Below are 18,324 nucleotides of genomic sequence, written 5' to 3'. Positions count from 1 at the left end.
TGACAAGCCGCCAGCTTCCTATCCTCGTCGCGGCAACTAGTATAAGTGGCTCTCATGTAAAATCAAAGTACATCCACCGTCGTTTGGTCGTTTTGGACACATGACAATTCGTCGAAGCTCGTTTTCTGTTGGTTAAAACCGTATATATTGTTATGTTAAACTGTACTAGGCTTGGTTAGGCTCTAGTGGGCTAGTTTAGCTTATCTGGTTTTGACTAGTATTAGATTAGGTTAGTTTGGGTTAGGTTAGGTTGAGCTAGGTTTGATTAAGTTGATTCCTCGATCCGCTGGATTGTGAACGCTTGTGTCTTCTCATAAACCCAATGTACCTTTTGTTTATAAATAAATAAATAAATAAATCAATCAATAAATAAATAAAAACATGCGTTTTTTGAAAACAGCGCATCTGTTGCACATAATAGCAACACCAACGCTATACTAAATATGTCACCAATTCCATTTCAATGTGTCCGATTAGATTGATAAATTTATTTTCATAGATTTCGATTTATTTCATATTTTATTGAATTATTTTGCGTGACATTGTGTTGGAATTCAGCTGTGTTGTTTACCATGCCCGTTCATTTCGTAAGTATAAGTATAGATGCCACACCTGTGACAGGTAAAACTATGCTTTTCTTGAAAAACAGCGCCATCTGTTGCATGTAAGAACACATATGCAATACTAAATATGTTACAATTCCATTTCAAGGTTTCTGATTGCATTCATATATTAAATTTTCATAGATTTAGATTTATTTGAATTTTGATTTAATTATTTTGTGTGAATTGTGTTTTAGTTGAGCTGTGTTGTTTACCATACCGTTCATTTCGTGAGTATAGTTTATTTTTGTATTTTTTCATATTTTCATTTAATTTTTAACTGTTTTTCTTATATTTCAGTGATGGGAACATCAGATCACTTGATGTTCCCAATTTTCTGATGGGAATATCAGACCATTTGGGAAGGCATCAGACGAGGGAGTGGGGAATGGTGGGGATGATGAGAGGACGGAAGTCAGAGATGGTGGGGAGGACGAAGGGACAAGGGAGGGGGTAATGGTGGGGAAGGGCGAGGGGACGGGGAAGTTTGGGATGGTGGGGGACGAAAGGATGGGGGAATGGAGATTGGTGGGGAGGAACAAAGGGACAGGAAAGGCTCACAGCCACAGCAACGCGTGGCCGGGTACTGCTAGTGTATATATATATATATATATATATATATATATATATATATATATATATATATATATATATATATATATATATATATATATATATATATATGTCGTACCTAGTAGCCAGAACGCACTTCTCAGCCTACTATGCAAGGACCGATTTGCCTAATAAGCCAAGTTTTTCTGAATTAATATATTTTCTCTAATTTTTTTCTTATGAAATGATAAAGCTACCCATTTCATTATGTATGAGGTCAATTTTTTTTATTGGAGTTAAAATTAACGTAGATATATGACCGAACCTAACCAACCCTACCTAACCTAACCTAACCTATCTTTATAGGTTAGGTTGGGTTAGGTAGCCGGAAAAGGTAGGTTAGGTTAGGGTTAGGTAGGTTAGGTAGTTGAAAAACAATTAATTCATGAAAAACTTGCCTTATTAGGCAAATCGGGCCTTGCATATTAGGCAGAGAAGTGCGTTCTGGCTACTAGGTACGACATATGTATATGTATATATATATATATATATATATATATATATATATATATATATATATATATACTATATATATATATATATATATATATATTATATATATATATATATATATATATATATATATATATATATGCGTATGTACAGGACGCCTTAATCCACTTGACCATTATGTCCGGTCGTGATGGTCAAGTGGATTAAGGCGTCTTGTACATACCAGTTGCGTTGCTCCTAGGAGTATGGGTTCGAGTCACTTCTGGGGTGTGAGTTTTCAGTTAGTTATATATATATATATATATATATATATATATATATATATATATATATATATATATATATTAATATATATATATATATATATATATATATATATATATATATATATATATATATATATATATATATATATATATATATATATATATATTTGTGTGTGTGTGTGTGTGTGTGTGTGTGTGTGTGTGTGTGTGTGTGTGTGTGTGTGTGTGTGTGTGTGTGTGTGTGGTGTGTGTGTGTGTGTGTGTGTGTTACTCACCTAGTTGTACTCACCCAGTTGTGTTTGCGGGGGTTGAGCTCTGGCTCTTTGGACCCGCCTCTCAACCGTCAATCAACAGGTGTACAGATTCCTGAGCCTATCGGGCTCTGTCATATCTACATTTGAAACTGTGTATGGAGTCAGCCTCCACCACATCACCCCCTAATGCATTCCATTTGTCAACCACTCTGACACTAAAAAAGTTCTTTCTAATATCTCTGTGGCTCATTTGGGCACTCAGTTTCCACCTGTGTCCCCTTGTGCGTGTTCCCCTTGTGTTAAATAGACTGTCTTTATCTACCCTATCAATTCCCTTCAGAATCTTGAATGTAGTGATCATGTCCCCCTAACTCTTCTGTCTTACAGCGAAGTGAGGTTTAATTCCCGTAATCTCTCCTCGTAGCTCATACCTCTCAGCTCGGGTACTAGTCTGGTGGCAAACCTTTGAACCTTTTCCAGTTTAGTCTTATCCTTGACTAGATATGGACTCCATGCTGGGGCTGCATACTCCAGGATTGGCCTGACATATGTGGTATACAAAGTTCTGAATGATTCTTTACACAAGTTTCTGAATGCCGTTCGTATGTTGGCCAGCCTGGCATATGCCGCTGATGTTATCCGTTTGATATGTGCTGCAGGAGACAGGTCTGGCGTGATATCAAACCCCAAGTTTTTTCCTTCTCTGACCCCTGAAGAATTTCCTCTCCCAGATGATACCTTGTATCTGGCCTCCTGCTCCCTACACCTATCTTCATTACATTACATTTGGTTGGGTTAAACTCTAACAACCATTTGTTCGACCATTCCTTCAGCTTGTCAAGGTCTTCTTGAAGCCTCAAACAGTCCTCTTCTGTTTTAATCCTTCTCATAATTTTAGCATCGTCTGCAAACATTGAGAGAAATGAATCGATACCCTCCGGGAGATCATTTACATATATCAGAAACAAGATAGGACCGAGTACAGAGCCCTGTGGGTCTCCACTGGTGACCTCACGCCAATCGGAGGTCTCACCCCTCACCGTACCTCTCTGCTTCCTATTGCTTAGATACTCCCTTATCCACTGGAGCACCTTACCAGCTACACCTGCTGTCTCTCCAGCTTATGTACCAGCCTCTTATGCGGTACTGTGTCAAAGGCTTTCCGACAATCCAAGAAAATGCAGTCCGCCCAGCCCTCTCTTTCTTGCTTAATCTGTGTCACCTGATCGTAGAATTCTATCAAGCCTGTAAGGCAAGATTTACCCTCCCTGAACCCATGTTGGCGATTTGTCACGAAGTCCCTTCTCTCCAGATGTGTTACCAGGTTTTTTCTCACGATCTTCTCCATCACCTTGCATGGTATACAAGTCAAAGAAACTGGCCTGTAGTTCAGTGCCTCTTGTCTGTCGCCTTTTTTGTATATTGGGACCACATTCGCCGTCTTCCATATTTCTGGTAGGTCTCCCGTCTCTAGTGACTTACTATACACTATGGAGAGTGGCAAGCAAGTGCCTCTGCACACTCTTTAAGTACCCATGGTGAGATCCCATCTGGACCAACAGCCTTTCTAACATCCAGATCCAGCAGGTGTCTCTTGACCTCCTCTCTCGTAATTTCGAACTCCTCCAAGGCCGCCTGGTTTACCTCCCTTTCTCCTAGCACAGTGACCTCACCCTGTTCTATTGTGAAGACCTCCTGGAACCTCTTGTTGAGTTCATCACACACCTCTCTGTCATTCTCTGTATACCTGTCCTCGCCTGTTCGAAGTTTCAATACCTGTGCTTTCACTGTTGTTTTCCTTCTGATGTGACTGTGGAGTAGCTTTGGTTCGGTCTTGGCTTTGTTTGCTATATCATTTTCAAAATTTTTCTCTGCTTCTCTTCTCACCCTGACGTACTCATTCCTGGTTCTCTGGTATCTCTCTCTGCTTTCTGGTGTTCTGTTATTCCGGAAGTTCCTCCACGCCTTTTTGTTCAGTTTCTTCGCCTCCATACATGCCCTATTATACCATGGATTCCTTCTGTTGCTTCTCGGATTTTTCCCTTTGGGCCGGGATGAACTTGTTTTCTGCCTCCTGACACTTTGGGTAACATAGTCCATCATACCCTGTACAGACTTGTCTCTGAGGTCTGTGTCCCAAGGTATTTCACTTAGGAAACTTCTCATCTGTTCATAATTCCCCTTTCGGTATGCCAGCCTTTTGATTCCTAGTTCTTTTTGGGGGGAGATAAGTCCTAGCTCTACCAGGTACTCAAAGTTCAATACACTGTGGTCACTCATTCCCAAGGGCGCTTCCATCTTAACTTCCCTTATATCCCATTCATTTAGGGTAAATATCAAATCAAGCATTGCTGGTTCATCTTCTCCTCTCATTCTTGTTGGTTCTTTGGTGTGCTGGCTTAGAAAGTTTCTTGTTGCCACGTCCAACAGCTTAGCTCTCAATGTTTCTGGTCCTCCATGCGGGTCTCTGTTCTTCCAATCTATCTTCCCATGGTTGAAGTCTCCCATAATTAGTAGTCCAGATCCATTCCTGCTAGCAACAGAAGCTGCTCTTTCTATTATGTTAATGGTGGCCATGTTGTTTCTATCATATTCCTGTCTAGGTCTTCTGTCATTGGTGGGTGGATTATATATGACTACGACTATAATTTTTTCCCCTCCATTTGTTACAGTACCTGCTATGTAGTCACTGAAGCCTTCACAGCCCTGAATATCCATCTCCTCAAAATCCCAGCCTTTTCTTACCAGCAGAGCTACACCACCCCCACCTCTTCCTTCCCTCTCTTTCCTCATAACATAATAGTCCTGTGGGAACACTGCATTTGTTATCGTTTTCGTGATCTTTGTTTCTGTGAGGGCTATTATGTCTGGGTTTTCCTCTAGTACCAGTTCTCCAAGCTCATTTGCTTTATTTGTAATTCCATCTATGTTAGTGTACATCGCTTTGAGGCTCACTTTCTTCTGTCCCTTCTCAAATCGCCTCCTTGGTGAGTGTTCTGCTGGTGAGGAGGCTGTTCCATGGGTGTGAGGACCTGTGAGGTGGATAACAGGGTCTCAGAGGATACTGGGATGAGGAGGGGATGTGTGTGTGTGTGTGTGTGTGTACTCTCCTAGTTGTACTCACCTAGTTGTGTTTGCGGGGGTTGAGCTCTGGCTCTTTGGTCCCGCCTCTCAACCGTCAATCAACAGGTGTACAGATTCATGAGCCTATCGGGCTCTGTCATATTTACACTTGAAACTGTGTATGGAGTCAGCCTCCACCACATCACTTCCTAATGCATTCCATTTGTCAACCACTCTGACACTAAAAAAGTTCTTTCTAATATCTTTGTGGCTCATTTGGGCACTCAGTTTCCACCTGTGTCCCCTTGTGCGTGTTCCCCTTGTGTTAAATAGACTGTCTTTATCTACCCTATCAATCCCCTTCAGAATCTTGAATGTGGTGATCATGTCCCCCCTAACTCTTCTGTCTACCAGCGAAGTGAGGTTTAATTCCCGTAGTCTCTCCTCGTAGCTCATACCTCTCAGCTCGGGTACTAGTCTGGTGGCAAACCTTTGAACCTTTTCCAGTTTAGTCTTATCCTTGACTAGATATGGACTCCATGCTGGGGCTGCATACTCCAGGATTGGCCTGACATATGTGGTATACAAAGTTCTGAATGATTCTTTACACAAGTTTCTGAATGCCGTTCGTATGTTGGCCAGCCTGGCATATGCCGCTGATGTTATCCGCTTGATATGTGCTGCAGGAGACAGGTCTGGCGTGATATCAACCCCCAAGTCTTTTTCCTTCTCTGACTCCTGAAGAATTTCTTCTCCCAGATGATACCTTGTATCTGGCCTCCTGCTCCCTACACCTATCTTCATTACATTACATTTGGTTGGGTTAAACTCTAACAACCATTTGTTCGACCATTCCTTCAGCTTGTCTAGGTCTTCTTGAAGCCTCAAACAGTCCTCTTCTGTTTTAATCCTTCTCATAATTTTAGCATCGTCCGCAAACATTGAGAGAAATGAATCGATACCTTCCGGGAGATCATTTACATATATCAGAAACAAGATAGGACCGAGTACAGAGCCCTGTGGGACTCCACTGGTGACTTCATGCCAATCGGAGGTCTCATCCCTCACCGTAACTCTCTGCTTCCTATTGCTTAGATACTCCCTTATCCATTGGAGCACCTTACCAGCTACACCTGCCTGTCTCTCCAGCTTATGTACCAGCCTCTTATGCGGTACTGTGTCAAAGGCTTTCCGACAATCCAAGAAAATGCAGTCCGCCCAGTGTGTGGGCGCCCAAATGCAGTGTGTGTGTGTGTGTGTGTGTGTGTGTGTGTGTGTGTGTGTGTGTGTGTGTGTGTGTGTGTGTGTGTGTGTGTGTCGTACCTAGTAGCCAGAACGCACTTCTCGGCCCACTATGCAAGGCCCGATTTGCCTAATAGGTCAAGTGATTTCTTTATTTTCAAAAAAAAATTAATCAAATTAGTTCATTCGAAATAATATTATTATATTATATTAGGAACAAATAGTGACATAGTTATGTTAGTTTAGGTAAGGTTAGGTAAGGTTAGGTTAGGTTAGGTTAGGTTAGGTTAGGTTTGGTTAGGTTAGGTTAGGTAGGGTTGGTTAGGTTCGGTCATATATCTACGTTATTTTTAACTCAAATTATAAAAAAAATTAACTCATACATAATGAATGGATACTTTTATCATTTCATAAGAAAGAAAATAGAAAAATATATATATTCCTGAAATCTTTGCTATTAGGCAAATCAGGCCTTGCATAGTAGGCCGAGTACTGCATTCTGGCTACTAGGTAGCCAGAATGGCTGGAAGAAGGGGGACCCTTAGCCTCGGAGGAAACCACACATAACGCATTAGAGGGAATGTTTAGGTCTCCTCCAATTCAGTTTCTGTGTGCTTTCCCCATACCACCCCCTTCCTTTTGTTTGTTTTTTGTGCTTTATTATGTATTTAATGGTCACAAGATGTACATGGGTTGATACAAGATATGCATGGGTTGATACAAGATATACAATGGGTTGATACAAGATATGCATGGGTTGATACAAGATATGCATGGGTTGATACAAGATATGCATGGGTTGATACAAGATATACATGGGTTGATACAAGATATGCATGGGTTGATACAAGATATACATGGGTTGATACAAGATATGCATGGGTTGATACAAGATATGCATGGGTTGATACAAGATATGCATGGGTTGATACAAGATATACATGGGTTGATACAAGATATGCATGGGTTGATACAAGATATGCATGGGTTGATACAAGATATACATGGGTTGATACAAGATATGCATGGGTTGATACAAAGTGCTTAAAGGTTATGGATCTCTTGAAAAACACGACAATGGGAAACATTGATGAATGTCACAGACGTGTTTCGATCATTGTTGCAAGTCAAACACTTCTTCGAATTCCTCTGAAGTTGGACTAGTGCCCAAGACGCAACAGGCATTTCCCCTCTGAATCGCAACACTGAGGCGCTGGAACAAGAAACTTTTTGCTCTCTGGTCTTTTGTAGCGCTGCTCAATTTCTCCCCCAATTTCTTCAGGAACTTCAATGCACATTTTCCCCACGAACCGAGGGTCTCCGAGCCGATCGGAACAAAGCTGTAGCAGTGTGCTAGACCTCTGTATTTAATAATTTTTGCGATTCCCTGAAAGAAGCAGCGCCACCCCCTTCACGTGTGCTGTAGTGGAGGTAGGTACTGGCCAGTGTGGCAGTGCACGTGTAGTCCCACACCACTTGCTTACCATCCTTCCAAGGTAGCAAGGTGATCCATTTGGCGCTTCTGAGGGTCGTTAGTTCTGAATAAGTGTTGTTCTCTTTGTGCCGGACAGCGAGCTGTGGCGAGGCTCCTCTTGATGATGTCGTTGACTTCTTCATGTCTTGCAATCTTACCCTGTGATTTACGACATACCAGACCATGACGACCATATTGGTCTGCCATCGCAGTTCCGCAGATGCACCTATGTTCGGTGAGGATGGGGGCGGCAAGGCGAAGGGCAACTCCAATGCGGAGAGCGTCATGACTGAGGCGAGTTCCCAGGGCTGCATTGGGCACAGCAAATAAAAAATCCCCGGCGTGGGTGCTGTTACCGCTAGGAGGCGGCTTTGTTTTCAGCATCAGCGTTGTCAATCATTGCTTGTGGCAGTCTTTTCTATTATGGGACTATCCCAGTGGGCCTGCTTGTGGTCTTTTGGGACTTGTGGTTGGGGTGAGAGTGTGTAATGGTGTCCCATTGTCTGGCTGCTTCGATGAACGTTTGATCATGAGTTCCCGCTGTCTCTCTCATACGCTCTGGTAGGATCTGTCTTACCAATTCGTTGGCTGCTGTACATGAGGATAAGAATGCTGGAAGTGCTACCTCAGTTGCCTTTCGTATGCCTATCCCCCCAAATCTCACTGGTAGTGTTGCTTGGTCCCACTGACTGTCATCTAAATCTAGGTTGAGCGCCTTCCTGAATATTGACCTGAGGAGCTCATCATATTGATTTAGAAGTAGGTTGCCAAAAGTTGGTGCACACCTTAAGAAGTATGTTAGCCTGGGCAAGGTAAGGCACTTTGTGAGAAGGTAGAGGACTTCATGGGAGTCCAAGTCCCCCATGTTTTCTTCCATCCTCTTTAGGTCGTCAAACTTTTCGTCAAGGACTGCAGCAATGGCATTGTGGCCCAGAGGTGTTCCAAGTAGTGTGCTGTCGGTGGGTTTAATGACTGAGGTTTCTAGTAAAACTGCTCTAATAATTACTTCACTGGATGCAATAATTTCGCACTTGGAGGGGTTAAGAACGAGACCCATGGTCTTCCCCGTGTCTTCACCAGCTGCAGGTCTTCCAGCAGGGAGTCTTGTGTGCCTGCCAGAGTGCCATCATCCAGGAACCAGATGTTGAGATCACTGGACAGTCTGGTTGTAATTTCTCGAACCGCTATGCAAAAGAGGAAGGGTGCAAGTGGGTCTCCCTGTTGAATTCCCTCTGCTGAGGTGACTTCGTGTTTGCCAAACAGGAGGGTTGAGTCTTTGCTGTAGCCTGCTGACACAAACGGGAGAATGCTTGGGCAATGTTCCTGGACTGCAGTGAGAACTACTTCCTTTTCGACCGAGTTGAAAGCGTTTTTAAAATCAAATTTTACTACTGCCTGGTCTTCAGTAAGAGAGCTAATGTAGGCTCGTGCAGCATGAGCCGCTGCTTCACAGCCTTGGGGGACTCCAAACCCCAGCTGGTTGGGTTGCAGCATGGTGGCTGCTTCCGTTCGGATACTTCTGACAGCAGCCCTTGCAACTAGGCGGCGAAAGGGTATTACCACCGGCAATGGGTCTGAGCCCTCCCCCCTTCTTTTTCAGGGCACATAGGGATGCCACCATCTTAAGAATGTGTTTGATTTCATCAGGGATTAACCCGGCGAGGCAGTTGTTGACAAACGTTGTGATTTCTGTCAGGAGCGCTTCTGCAGCTGGGCCAAGAACAGGGATCACCATTTCCTTCACATGTTGAGGTCTGACCCCTGTGTAGCCTCCTGAGGAGACCGGGGGAAATGAAGCGATAGCTTTATAAACCTCTGACTCCCGGAGGACGAGAGGTTCCTGGTTAGGGAGGACCCTGACCTGCAGGGAAGGTCCACCTACGGCCCTAAGGGAGTGTTTTTTCTTCTCAGTCCTTGGGCTGTGGCTTCATCCCTGGGCAAAATTTTGTCCTCGCAAATTTCCGAGGGACACATTTTGTCCTTTTGTCCTCAATAAACATATATATACTAGCAGTACCCGGCCATGCGTTGCTGTAGCTCAGCAACGCATGCGCGTTCCTGAGCCACAGCAACCTTCCCTGTCCCCCAGTCCTCCCCACTGTTCCCCCCCTCACTCGCCTCCTCGGCCTCCCAACCATTCTCCACTCCAGCATCCCCTCTTCCTTCCAAACCATGCCCCACTCCCCTTTCCCTTTGTCCTCCCCACCATTCTCCATTCCCCCATCGCCTCGTCCCAACTATCCCAAACTCCCCCGTCCCCTCGTCATCTCCACCTTTCCCCCCTCCCTCGTCCAGTGCCTTCCCAAATGGTCTGATGTTCCCATCACTGAAATATAAGAAAAACAGTTAAAAAATTAAATGAAAATATGAAAAAAATACAAAAATAAACATACTCACGAAATGAACGGTATGGTAAACAACACAGCTCAATTAAAACGCAATTCACACAAAATAATTAAATCAAAATGAAAATAAATCGAAATCTATGAAAATTCCATTTATGAATGGAATCATAAACATTGAAATGGAATTGTAATATGTGAGTTGCTCTTACATAGAACAAATGGCGCTGTTTTTCAAGAAATCCATAGTTTTACATGTCACAGGTGAGGCATCAATACATATACTTACGAAATGAACGGTATGGTAAACAACACAGCTCAATTCCAACACAATGTCACACAAAATAATTCTACAAATAATAAAATAAATCAAAATCTATGAAAATAAAATTTATCAATGCAATCGGAAACATTGATATGGAATTCGTGACATATTTAGTATAGCGTGCATGTTGCTATTATGTGCAACAGATGACGCCTTTTTTGAAAAATGCATGTTTTTACCTGTCACAGGGGTGGCATCTATATAGTAGGTATATAAAAAGACTTGCCTATTCGAATGCAACGTTGTGTCAAAATTTCAAATCAATCAGTGAAGAATTTTTGGAGATTACAGCGTGTGTGTTGCTCTCACGTCCAACAGATGGCGCTGTTTTAAAAAAAAACATGTTTTTTCCTGTCACAAGTGAGGCATGTATATAGTAGATATAATAAAAGACGCGGCTATTCGAATGCAACGTTGTGTCAAAATTTCAAAGCAATCGGTAAAGAGGTTTCGAAGATTTCCCTCACATGAAAAACATTTTTTCAGAAAAAACATGTTTTTTTTTTACCGTCACAGACGTGACATGTATATAGTATGTATATAAAAATCTGGCCAGATGCGAATGGAACATTGTGTGAAATTTTCAAAGCAATCAGTGAAGAAGTTTCGGAGATTAGCGATTTTGAACAAACGGACGTTCCATTTATATATATATACTAGCTGTACCCGGCCACGCGTTGCTGTGGCTCAGCAACCTTCCCTGTCTCCCACCACTACCATTCCCCCCCCCCCCCCTCCCCCGTCCTCTCGTCCCCCCAACCATTTATCACTCCCACGACCCTTTCCCCCCCATTCATCCTCCACTCCAGCATCCCCTCGTCCTCCTAACCATTCCCTCGTCTTTCCCACGATCTCCCACTCCCCCATCCCCTTGTCCTCCCTACCGTTCCCCCCTCAGCCATCCCCTCGTCCTCCACACTATCCCCCACTCCCCTGTCCCTTCGTCGTCCCAACCATCCTCCAACTCCCGTCCCTTCGGCCTTCCCACCATTCCCCACTCCCTCGTCTGATGATCAAATGATCTGATGTTCTCATCAGAAAATTGGGAACATCCAATGATTTGGGGCTAGATTCACGAAGAAGTTACGCAAACACTTACGAACCTGTACATCTTTTCTCAATCTTTGGCAACTTTGTTTACAATTATTAAACAGTTAATGAGCTTCGAAGCACCAGGCGGCTGTTTATAACAATAACAACAGTTGATAGGGAAGTTTTCATGCTTGTAAACTGTTTAATAAATGTAACCAAAGCCATCAAGGATTGAGGAACAATGCACACGTTCGTAATTACTTGCGTAACAGCTTCGTGAATCTGGCCCCAGCTGTTCCCATCACTGAAATATAAGAAAAACAGTTCAATAAACGAAATGAAAAATTATGAAAAAAATAAAAAATAACTATACTCACGAAATGAACGATATGGTAAACAACACAGCTCAGTTCTAAGGCAATGTCACACAAAATAATTAAATCAAAATTAAAATAAATCGAAATTTATGAAAATTCAATTTATCAATGAAATCGGAAACATTGAAATGGAATCGTAACATATTTAGTATAGCATATGTTGTTCTTATGTGCAACAGATGGCGCTGTTTTTCAAAAAAACATGTGTTTACCAGTCACAGGGGTGGCATCTATATAGGAGATATATAAAAAAGACGCGCCTATACGAATGTAAGGTTATATCAAAATTTCAAAGCAATCGATAAAGAGGTTTCGAAGATTTCCCGCACATGAAAAACACAGTTTTTTCAGAAAAAGCATGTTTTTTTTTTTTACCGTCACAGACGTGACATCTAATTTGTATGTATATAAAAACCTGCTCAAATGAGAATGGAATATTGTGTGAAAATTTCAAAGCTATCGGTTTATTAAGAACGTTCGGAGATTAGCGGTTTTAAACAAACGAACATTTCCATTTATATATATATATATACTAGCAGTACCCGGCCACGCGTTGCTGTGGCTCAGCAACGCGTGTGCATTGCTGAGCCACAGCCACCTCTCCTGTCCCCCAGTCCTTCCCCACCATTTCCCCTTTACCCGTCTCCTCGGCCTCCCAAAAATTCCCCACTCTACCATCCCCTCTTTCTTCCCACCATATCAAACTTCCCCGTCCCCTCATCATCCCCACCATTCCCCACTCCCTCGTCCGATGCCTTCAGAAATGGTCTGGTATTCCCATCAGAAAATTGGGAACATTAAGTGACCTGATGTTCCCATAATTGAAATATAAACAAAAACAGTTAGGAAATGAAATGAAAATATTGAAAAAATAAAAAGATAAACTATACTCACGAAATGAACGGTATGGTAAACAACACAGCTCAATTAAAACGCAATTCACACAAAATAATTAAATCAAAATGAAAATAATTCAAAATCTATGAAAATTCAATTTATCAATGCAATCAAAAACATTGACATGGAATTGTAACATATCTACTATAGCGTGTGTGTGTTGCTCTTACATGCAACAGATGGCGCTGTTTTTCAAGACAAGCATAGTTTTACCTGTCACAGGTGTGGCATCTATACTTATAATTATGAAATGAACGGTATGGTAAACAACACAGATCATTTCCAACACAATGTTACACAAAATAATTCACTAAAAAAGAAAATAAATCGAAATCTATGATTTTTTTTTTCAATGCAATCGGAAACATTGAAATGGAATTCGTGACATATTTAGTATAGCGTGCATGTTGCCATTATGTGCAACAGATGGCACTGATTTTCATAAACGCATGTTTTTACCTGTCACAGGGGTGGCATCTATATAGTATGTATATAAAAAGACGCGCCTATTCGAATGCAACGTTGTGTCAAAATTTCAAAGCAATCTGATAAAGAGGTTTCCAAGATTTAGTTCACATGAAAAAACACGTTTTTTTTCAGAAAAAGCATACTTTTTACAGTAACAGACGTGATATCTATGTAATATGTATATAAAAACCTGCTCCGATGAGAATGCAACGATGTGTGAAAATTTCAAAGCAATCAGTGAAGAACTTTCGAAGATTAGCGATTTTGAACAAACGAACATTTCCATTTATATATATATATATATATATATATATATATATATATATATATATATATATATATATATATATATTTATATATATATATATGTCGTACCTAGTAGCCAGAACGCACTTCTCAGCCTACTATGCAAGGCCCGATTTGCCTAATAAGCCAAGTTTTCATGAATTAATTGTTTTTTCGACTACCTAACCTACCTAACCTAACCTAACCTACCTTTTTCGGCTACCTAACCTAACCTAACCTATAAAGATACGTTAGATTAGGTTAGGTAGGGTTGGTTAGGTTCGGTCATATATCTACGCTAATTTTAACTCCAATAAAAAAAAATTGACCTCATACATAATGAAATGGGTAGCTTTATCATTTCATAAGAAAAAAATTAGAGAAAATATATTAATTCAGGAAAACTTGGCTTATTAGGCAAATCGGGCCTTGCATAGTAGGCTGAGAAGTGCGTTCTGGCTACTAGGTACGATATATATATATATATATATATATATATATATATATATATATATATATATATATATATATATATATATATATACATATATATGTCATATATATATATGACATATATATATATATGTCGTACCTAGTAGCCAGAATGCACTTCTCGGCCTACTATGCAAGGCCCGATTTACCTAATAGGCTGAGTGATTTTCTTTATTTTCAATAAATTGTTTCCTATTGGTTTATTTTAGCCAATGTTTTGGCTAAAGTTGAAACGCAAGTGTAGTCCCACACCAACTGTCTACCATTCTTCCAGGGGTTCACCGTGATTCCGTCTGGGCGACCGACAGGCTCATCAGAGTTGCGGGACATTAGGTAACGGGGCTCTCTCTCTGCTGGACAACCGCCTGTGGTAAGGCTTCTCTTAATAATGTCATTGGACCTCGCCGTGTCTTGCATGCCATCCTCCTGTCCTTTGGCAGAGAAGGCCATGCCGTCCGTATCTGTCGGCCTCTGCCTCGCCGCAAATACACCTGTATTCGGTGTGGATTGGGGCAGCGAGCCGGAGAGCCACGGCAATTCGGAGGGCCTGCGGTGTGAGACGGGTGCCGGTTGCTGACATTGGAGTTGCTAATAGGAAATCACCTGCATGGGGAGCTGCTACAGCTCTAAGTCGGGCAGTGTCATGTGGTGTTGTTGCAGCTTCTAGCAAAGTCGCAGCTTCTTGGTCGGCAATGGGGCGATCCCAGCTGGATTGCTTATGGGCTTCAGAAGGCGGTGGTTGGGGTGCTGGTCCTGCGAGAGAGACCCATTTGGTTGTGCAGTCTGTGAAGCTGGGATCATGTACCCCTGCCTGTTGAACTAGGTGCTCAGGTAGGATTTCCTTCACCAAGTTGTCAGACCCCACTGAAGAGGACAGGAACGCTGGTACAGCAATTTGTGTTGCTGTGCGCACGCCAAGGCCCCCGAGTCTGACAGGAAGGGAGGCCTGTTTCCACTGTAAGTCGCTGAGGGAAAGATTGAGGGCTTTTTCTAGTGTTGATTTCAGCAAGCTGTCGTACTCTTCTAATTTAATATTGTTGAAAGATGACGAACATCTTAGAAAGTAGGTCAACCTGGGGAGGGACAAGCATCTGGTGATGAGGTAAAGTGCATCGTGAGCATCGATGTCTTCAATCCTCTCGATCATCCTCTTCAGGTCAGTGATCTTCTTACCAAGGACCCCGTTGATGGCATTCCTTCCAAGAGGAGCACCTAGAAGTGTGCTGTCCTCAGGGTTGGTTGTATGAATGTCAGGCAAAACAACCTTTATTTGCTCTATTATGTGCTGGTTGGTGGAGGTTATATCGCACTTGGAAGGGTTCAGGGTGAGGCCTAGGCTTGCTCCTTGCTCCTGAATTATTCTTATGTCGTCCAAGAGTGAGGCTGGGGAGCCGACTAGAGTACCATCGTCCAAAAAACAAATGTTGAGCTCACTGGACAGGTTATCGGTGACTTCCTTGATAACTAGGCAGAAAAGAAATGGAGCAAGGGGGTCACCCTGTTGGACACCTTCTTGTGATTCAATTTCATGTTCCCCAAAAAACAGAGTTAGATTCTTGCTGTAGCATGTGTTTACAAACGGGTAGAGGGAAGGAAAAAGGCGATGAACCGCACTGAGTACTGCATCCCTTCTAACCAGATTGAAAGCATTTTTGAAGTCCAGCTTTATCAGGGTTTTTTCATTCGTAATGTTGGCAATGTAGGCTCTAGCTGCATGAGCCGCTGCCTCACACCCTTGTGGAATGCCAAACCCAAGCTGTTTTGGCTTCAGCATGTCGGCTGCTGCCTGACTAACTGCTCTAGCAGCAGCCTTAGCGACGAGACGCCGGAGTGAATTGCCCACAGCTATCGGTCTGATTCCTCCATCTTTTTTCCTCAGGGCACAGAGGGTAGCGCCAAAAAAGAGAGGCCGTATGGTCTCTGGTATGTTGCCAGCTAGACATGTGTCTAGCTGGCAACATACTATATATATATATATATATATATATGTATATATATATATATATATATATATATATATATATATATATATATATATATATATATATATATATATATATATATATATATATATGTTGTACGTAATACCCACAACCATTACTTGGCCTACTATGCAACTCATCTCAAGCCGAGTTACCAAACACAAAACTCAAATTCGCAATATTTTTAAACCAATAAATTTCTCCCTATACAGTTTTAAAATAATAGAACAATTTTTTTCTATATATATATTATTTTTCCTTTCAGAATGGTAGAGTGGAAAAAGCAAAAACAGCGAGGTATTTAAAAAAATAATATTATTGTACTAGACTCTACGGCCAGGCGAGGAAAATATTGGAATTTGAAAATTCAAAAAATACAAAAGTAGTCAAAAACGACGATTTTGGCTGGAAAATAAAATTGCCTCATGGGTCTGTTTGATATATTGCGAGTTACAGGTTTAGTGAGTTGAACAACACGGCTAAAATAAGTTCAAAATTTTAGAAACCGTCCGAAATTGTTTGGAAAAGTGAATAACGCCGCTAAAACTGGGTCGATATATGAGTGAAACAGTTGAAATAGGTTCAACATAATGAATAATGCAGCTAAACTTGTTCCAAGTGTGACACACGCAGCTAAAGCTGTTCCAAGTATGAGAAACGCAGCTTAACTTGTTCTAAGTGTAAAAAATGCAGCTAAACTTGTTCCAAGTATGAGAAACGCAGGTAAACTTGTTCCAAGTATGAAAAATGCAGCTAAATTTGTTCCAAGTGTGAAAAATGCAGCTAAATTTGTTCCAAGTGTGAAAATGTAGCTTAAATTTGTTCCAAGTGTGAATAACGCAGCTAAATTTTTTCCAAGTGTGAATAATGAAACTGAAAATTGATTCAAATAGTGAATGGGTCAACTAAACAAAAAAGATTGAACAAAACATGAGCAACGAGTCATTAAGCCAAGAATGTCAATCGGGCAGCTTTGCACGGCTGGGAACTGCAATATTTGCAATGCTTTGTATATATTAAAAAATTATTAAAGAAAACTGCAAAAGGGATGTTAACCCGTTAAAGGCAGCTCCAGTTGGCCTATTAGAGGCAGCTCCTACTGGCCCATTAGAGGCAGCTCCTACTGGCCCATTAGAGGCACCTCCTACTGACACATTAGAGGCACCTCCTACTGGCCCATTAGAGGCACCTCCTACTGGCCCATTAGAGGCACCTCCTACTGGCCCATTAGAGGCACCTCCTACTGACACATTAGAGGCACCTCCTACTGGCCCATTAGAGGCACCTCCTACTGGCCCATTAGAGGCACCTCCTACTGGCCCATTAGAGGCAGCTCCTGGCCCATTAGAGGCAGTTCCTACTGGCCCATTAGAGGCACCTCCTACTGGCCCATTAGAGGAACCTCCTACTGGCCCATTAGAGGCACCTCCTGGCCCATTAGAGGCAGCTCCTGGCCCCATTAGAGGCAGCTCCCACTGGCCCATTAAAGGCAGTTCCTACTGGCCCATTAGAGGCAGCTCCTGGCCCATTAGAGGCACCTCCTACTGGCCTATTAGAGGCAGCTCCCACTGGCTCATTAGAGGCAGCTCCTGGCCCATTAGAGACAGCTCCTGGCCCATTATATGCTGATCCTACTGGGCCATTAGTGGTAGCTCCTACTAGCCCATTAAAGGCAGCTACTAGCCCATTAGAGGCAGCTCCAGTTGGCCTATTAGAGGCAGCTCCTACTGGCCAATTAGAGGCAGCTCCTACTGGCCTATTAGAGGCAGCTCCTACTGGTCCATTAGAGGCAGCTTTTACTGGCCCATTATAGGCAGTTCTTACTGGCCCATTAGAGGCAGTTCCTACTGGCCCATTAGAGGCAGCTCCTACTAGCCCATTATAGGCAGCTCCTACTGGCCCATTAGAGGCACCTCCTTCTATTCATAATTTTAAAATTAGGTATGATAGGGAAATACGACCCGAGTCATTGCTGTAAACAACCGATGGCTCGGAAGGCGGGATCCAAGAGTCAATGCTCGATCTTGCAGAAACAAATAGGCGAGTTCAAATAGGTGAGTACCCACACACACACACACACACACACACACACACACACACACACACACACACACACACACACACACACACACACACACACACACACACACACAAATGA

General features: G+C 42.2%; 1 protein-coding gene across 1 annotated transcript; it reads left to right on the top strand.

The window, feature by feature from the left end:
* The first annotated feature begins 16,756 nt into the window (after positions 1 to 16,756).
* Positions 16,757 to 17,795, top strand: LOC138351318 (tetra-peptide repeat homeobox protein 1-like). Its single transcript, XM_069302991.1, has 2 exons — positions 16,757 to 16,814; positions 17,200 to 17,795. Exons 1-2 carry the CDS (start codon positions 16,757 to 16,759, stop codon positions 17,793 to 17,795), a joined length of 654 nt encoding a protein of 217 aa, XP_069159092.1.
* The last annotated feature ends 529 nt before the right edge of the window (positions 17,796 to 18,324 follow it).

This window comes from Procambarus clarkii, chromosome 5, assembly GCF_040958095.1.
Source record: "Procambarus clarkii isolate CNS0578487 chromosome 5, FALCON_Pclarkii_2.0, whole genome shotgun sequence".
NCBI classification, from domain to species: domain Eukaryota; kingdom Metazoa; phylum Arthropoda; class Malacostraca; order Decapoda; family Cambaridae; genus Procambarus; species Procambarus clarkii.
Note: the sequence above shows the minus strand (reverse complement) of the source record. Positions and strands in the feature narration are given on the sequence as shown.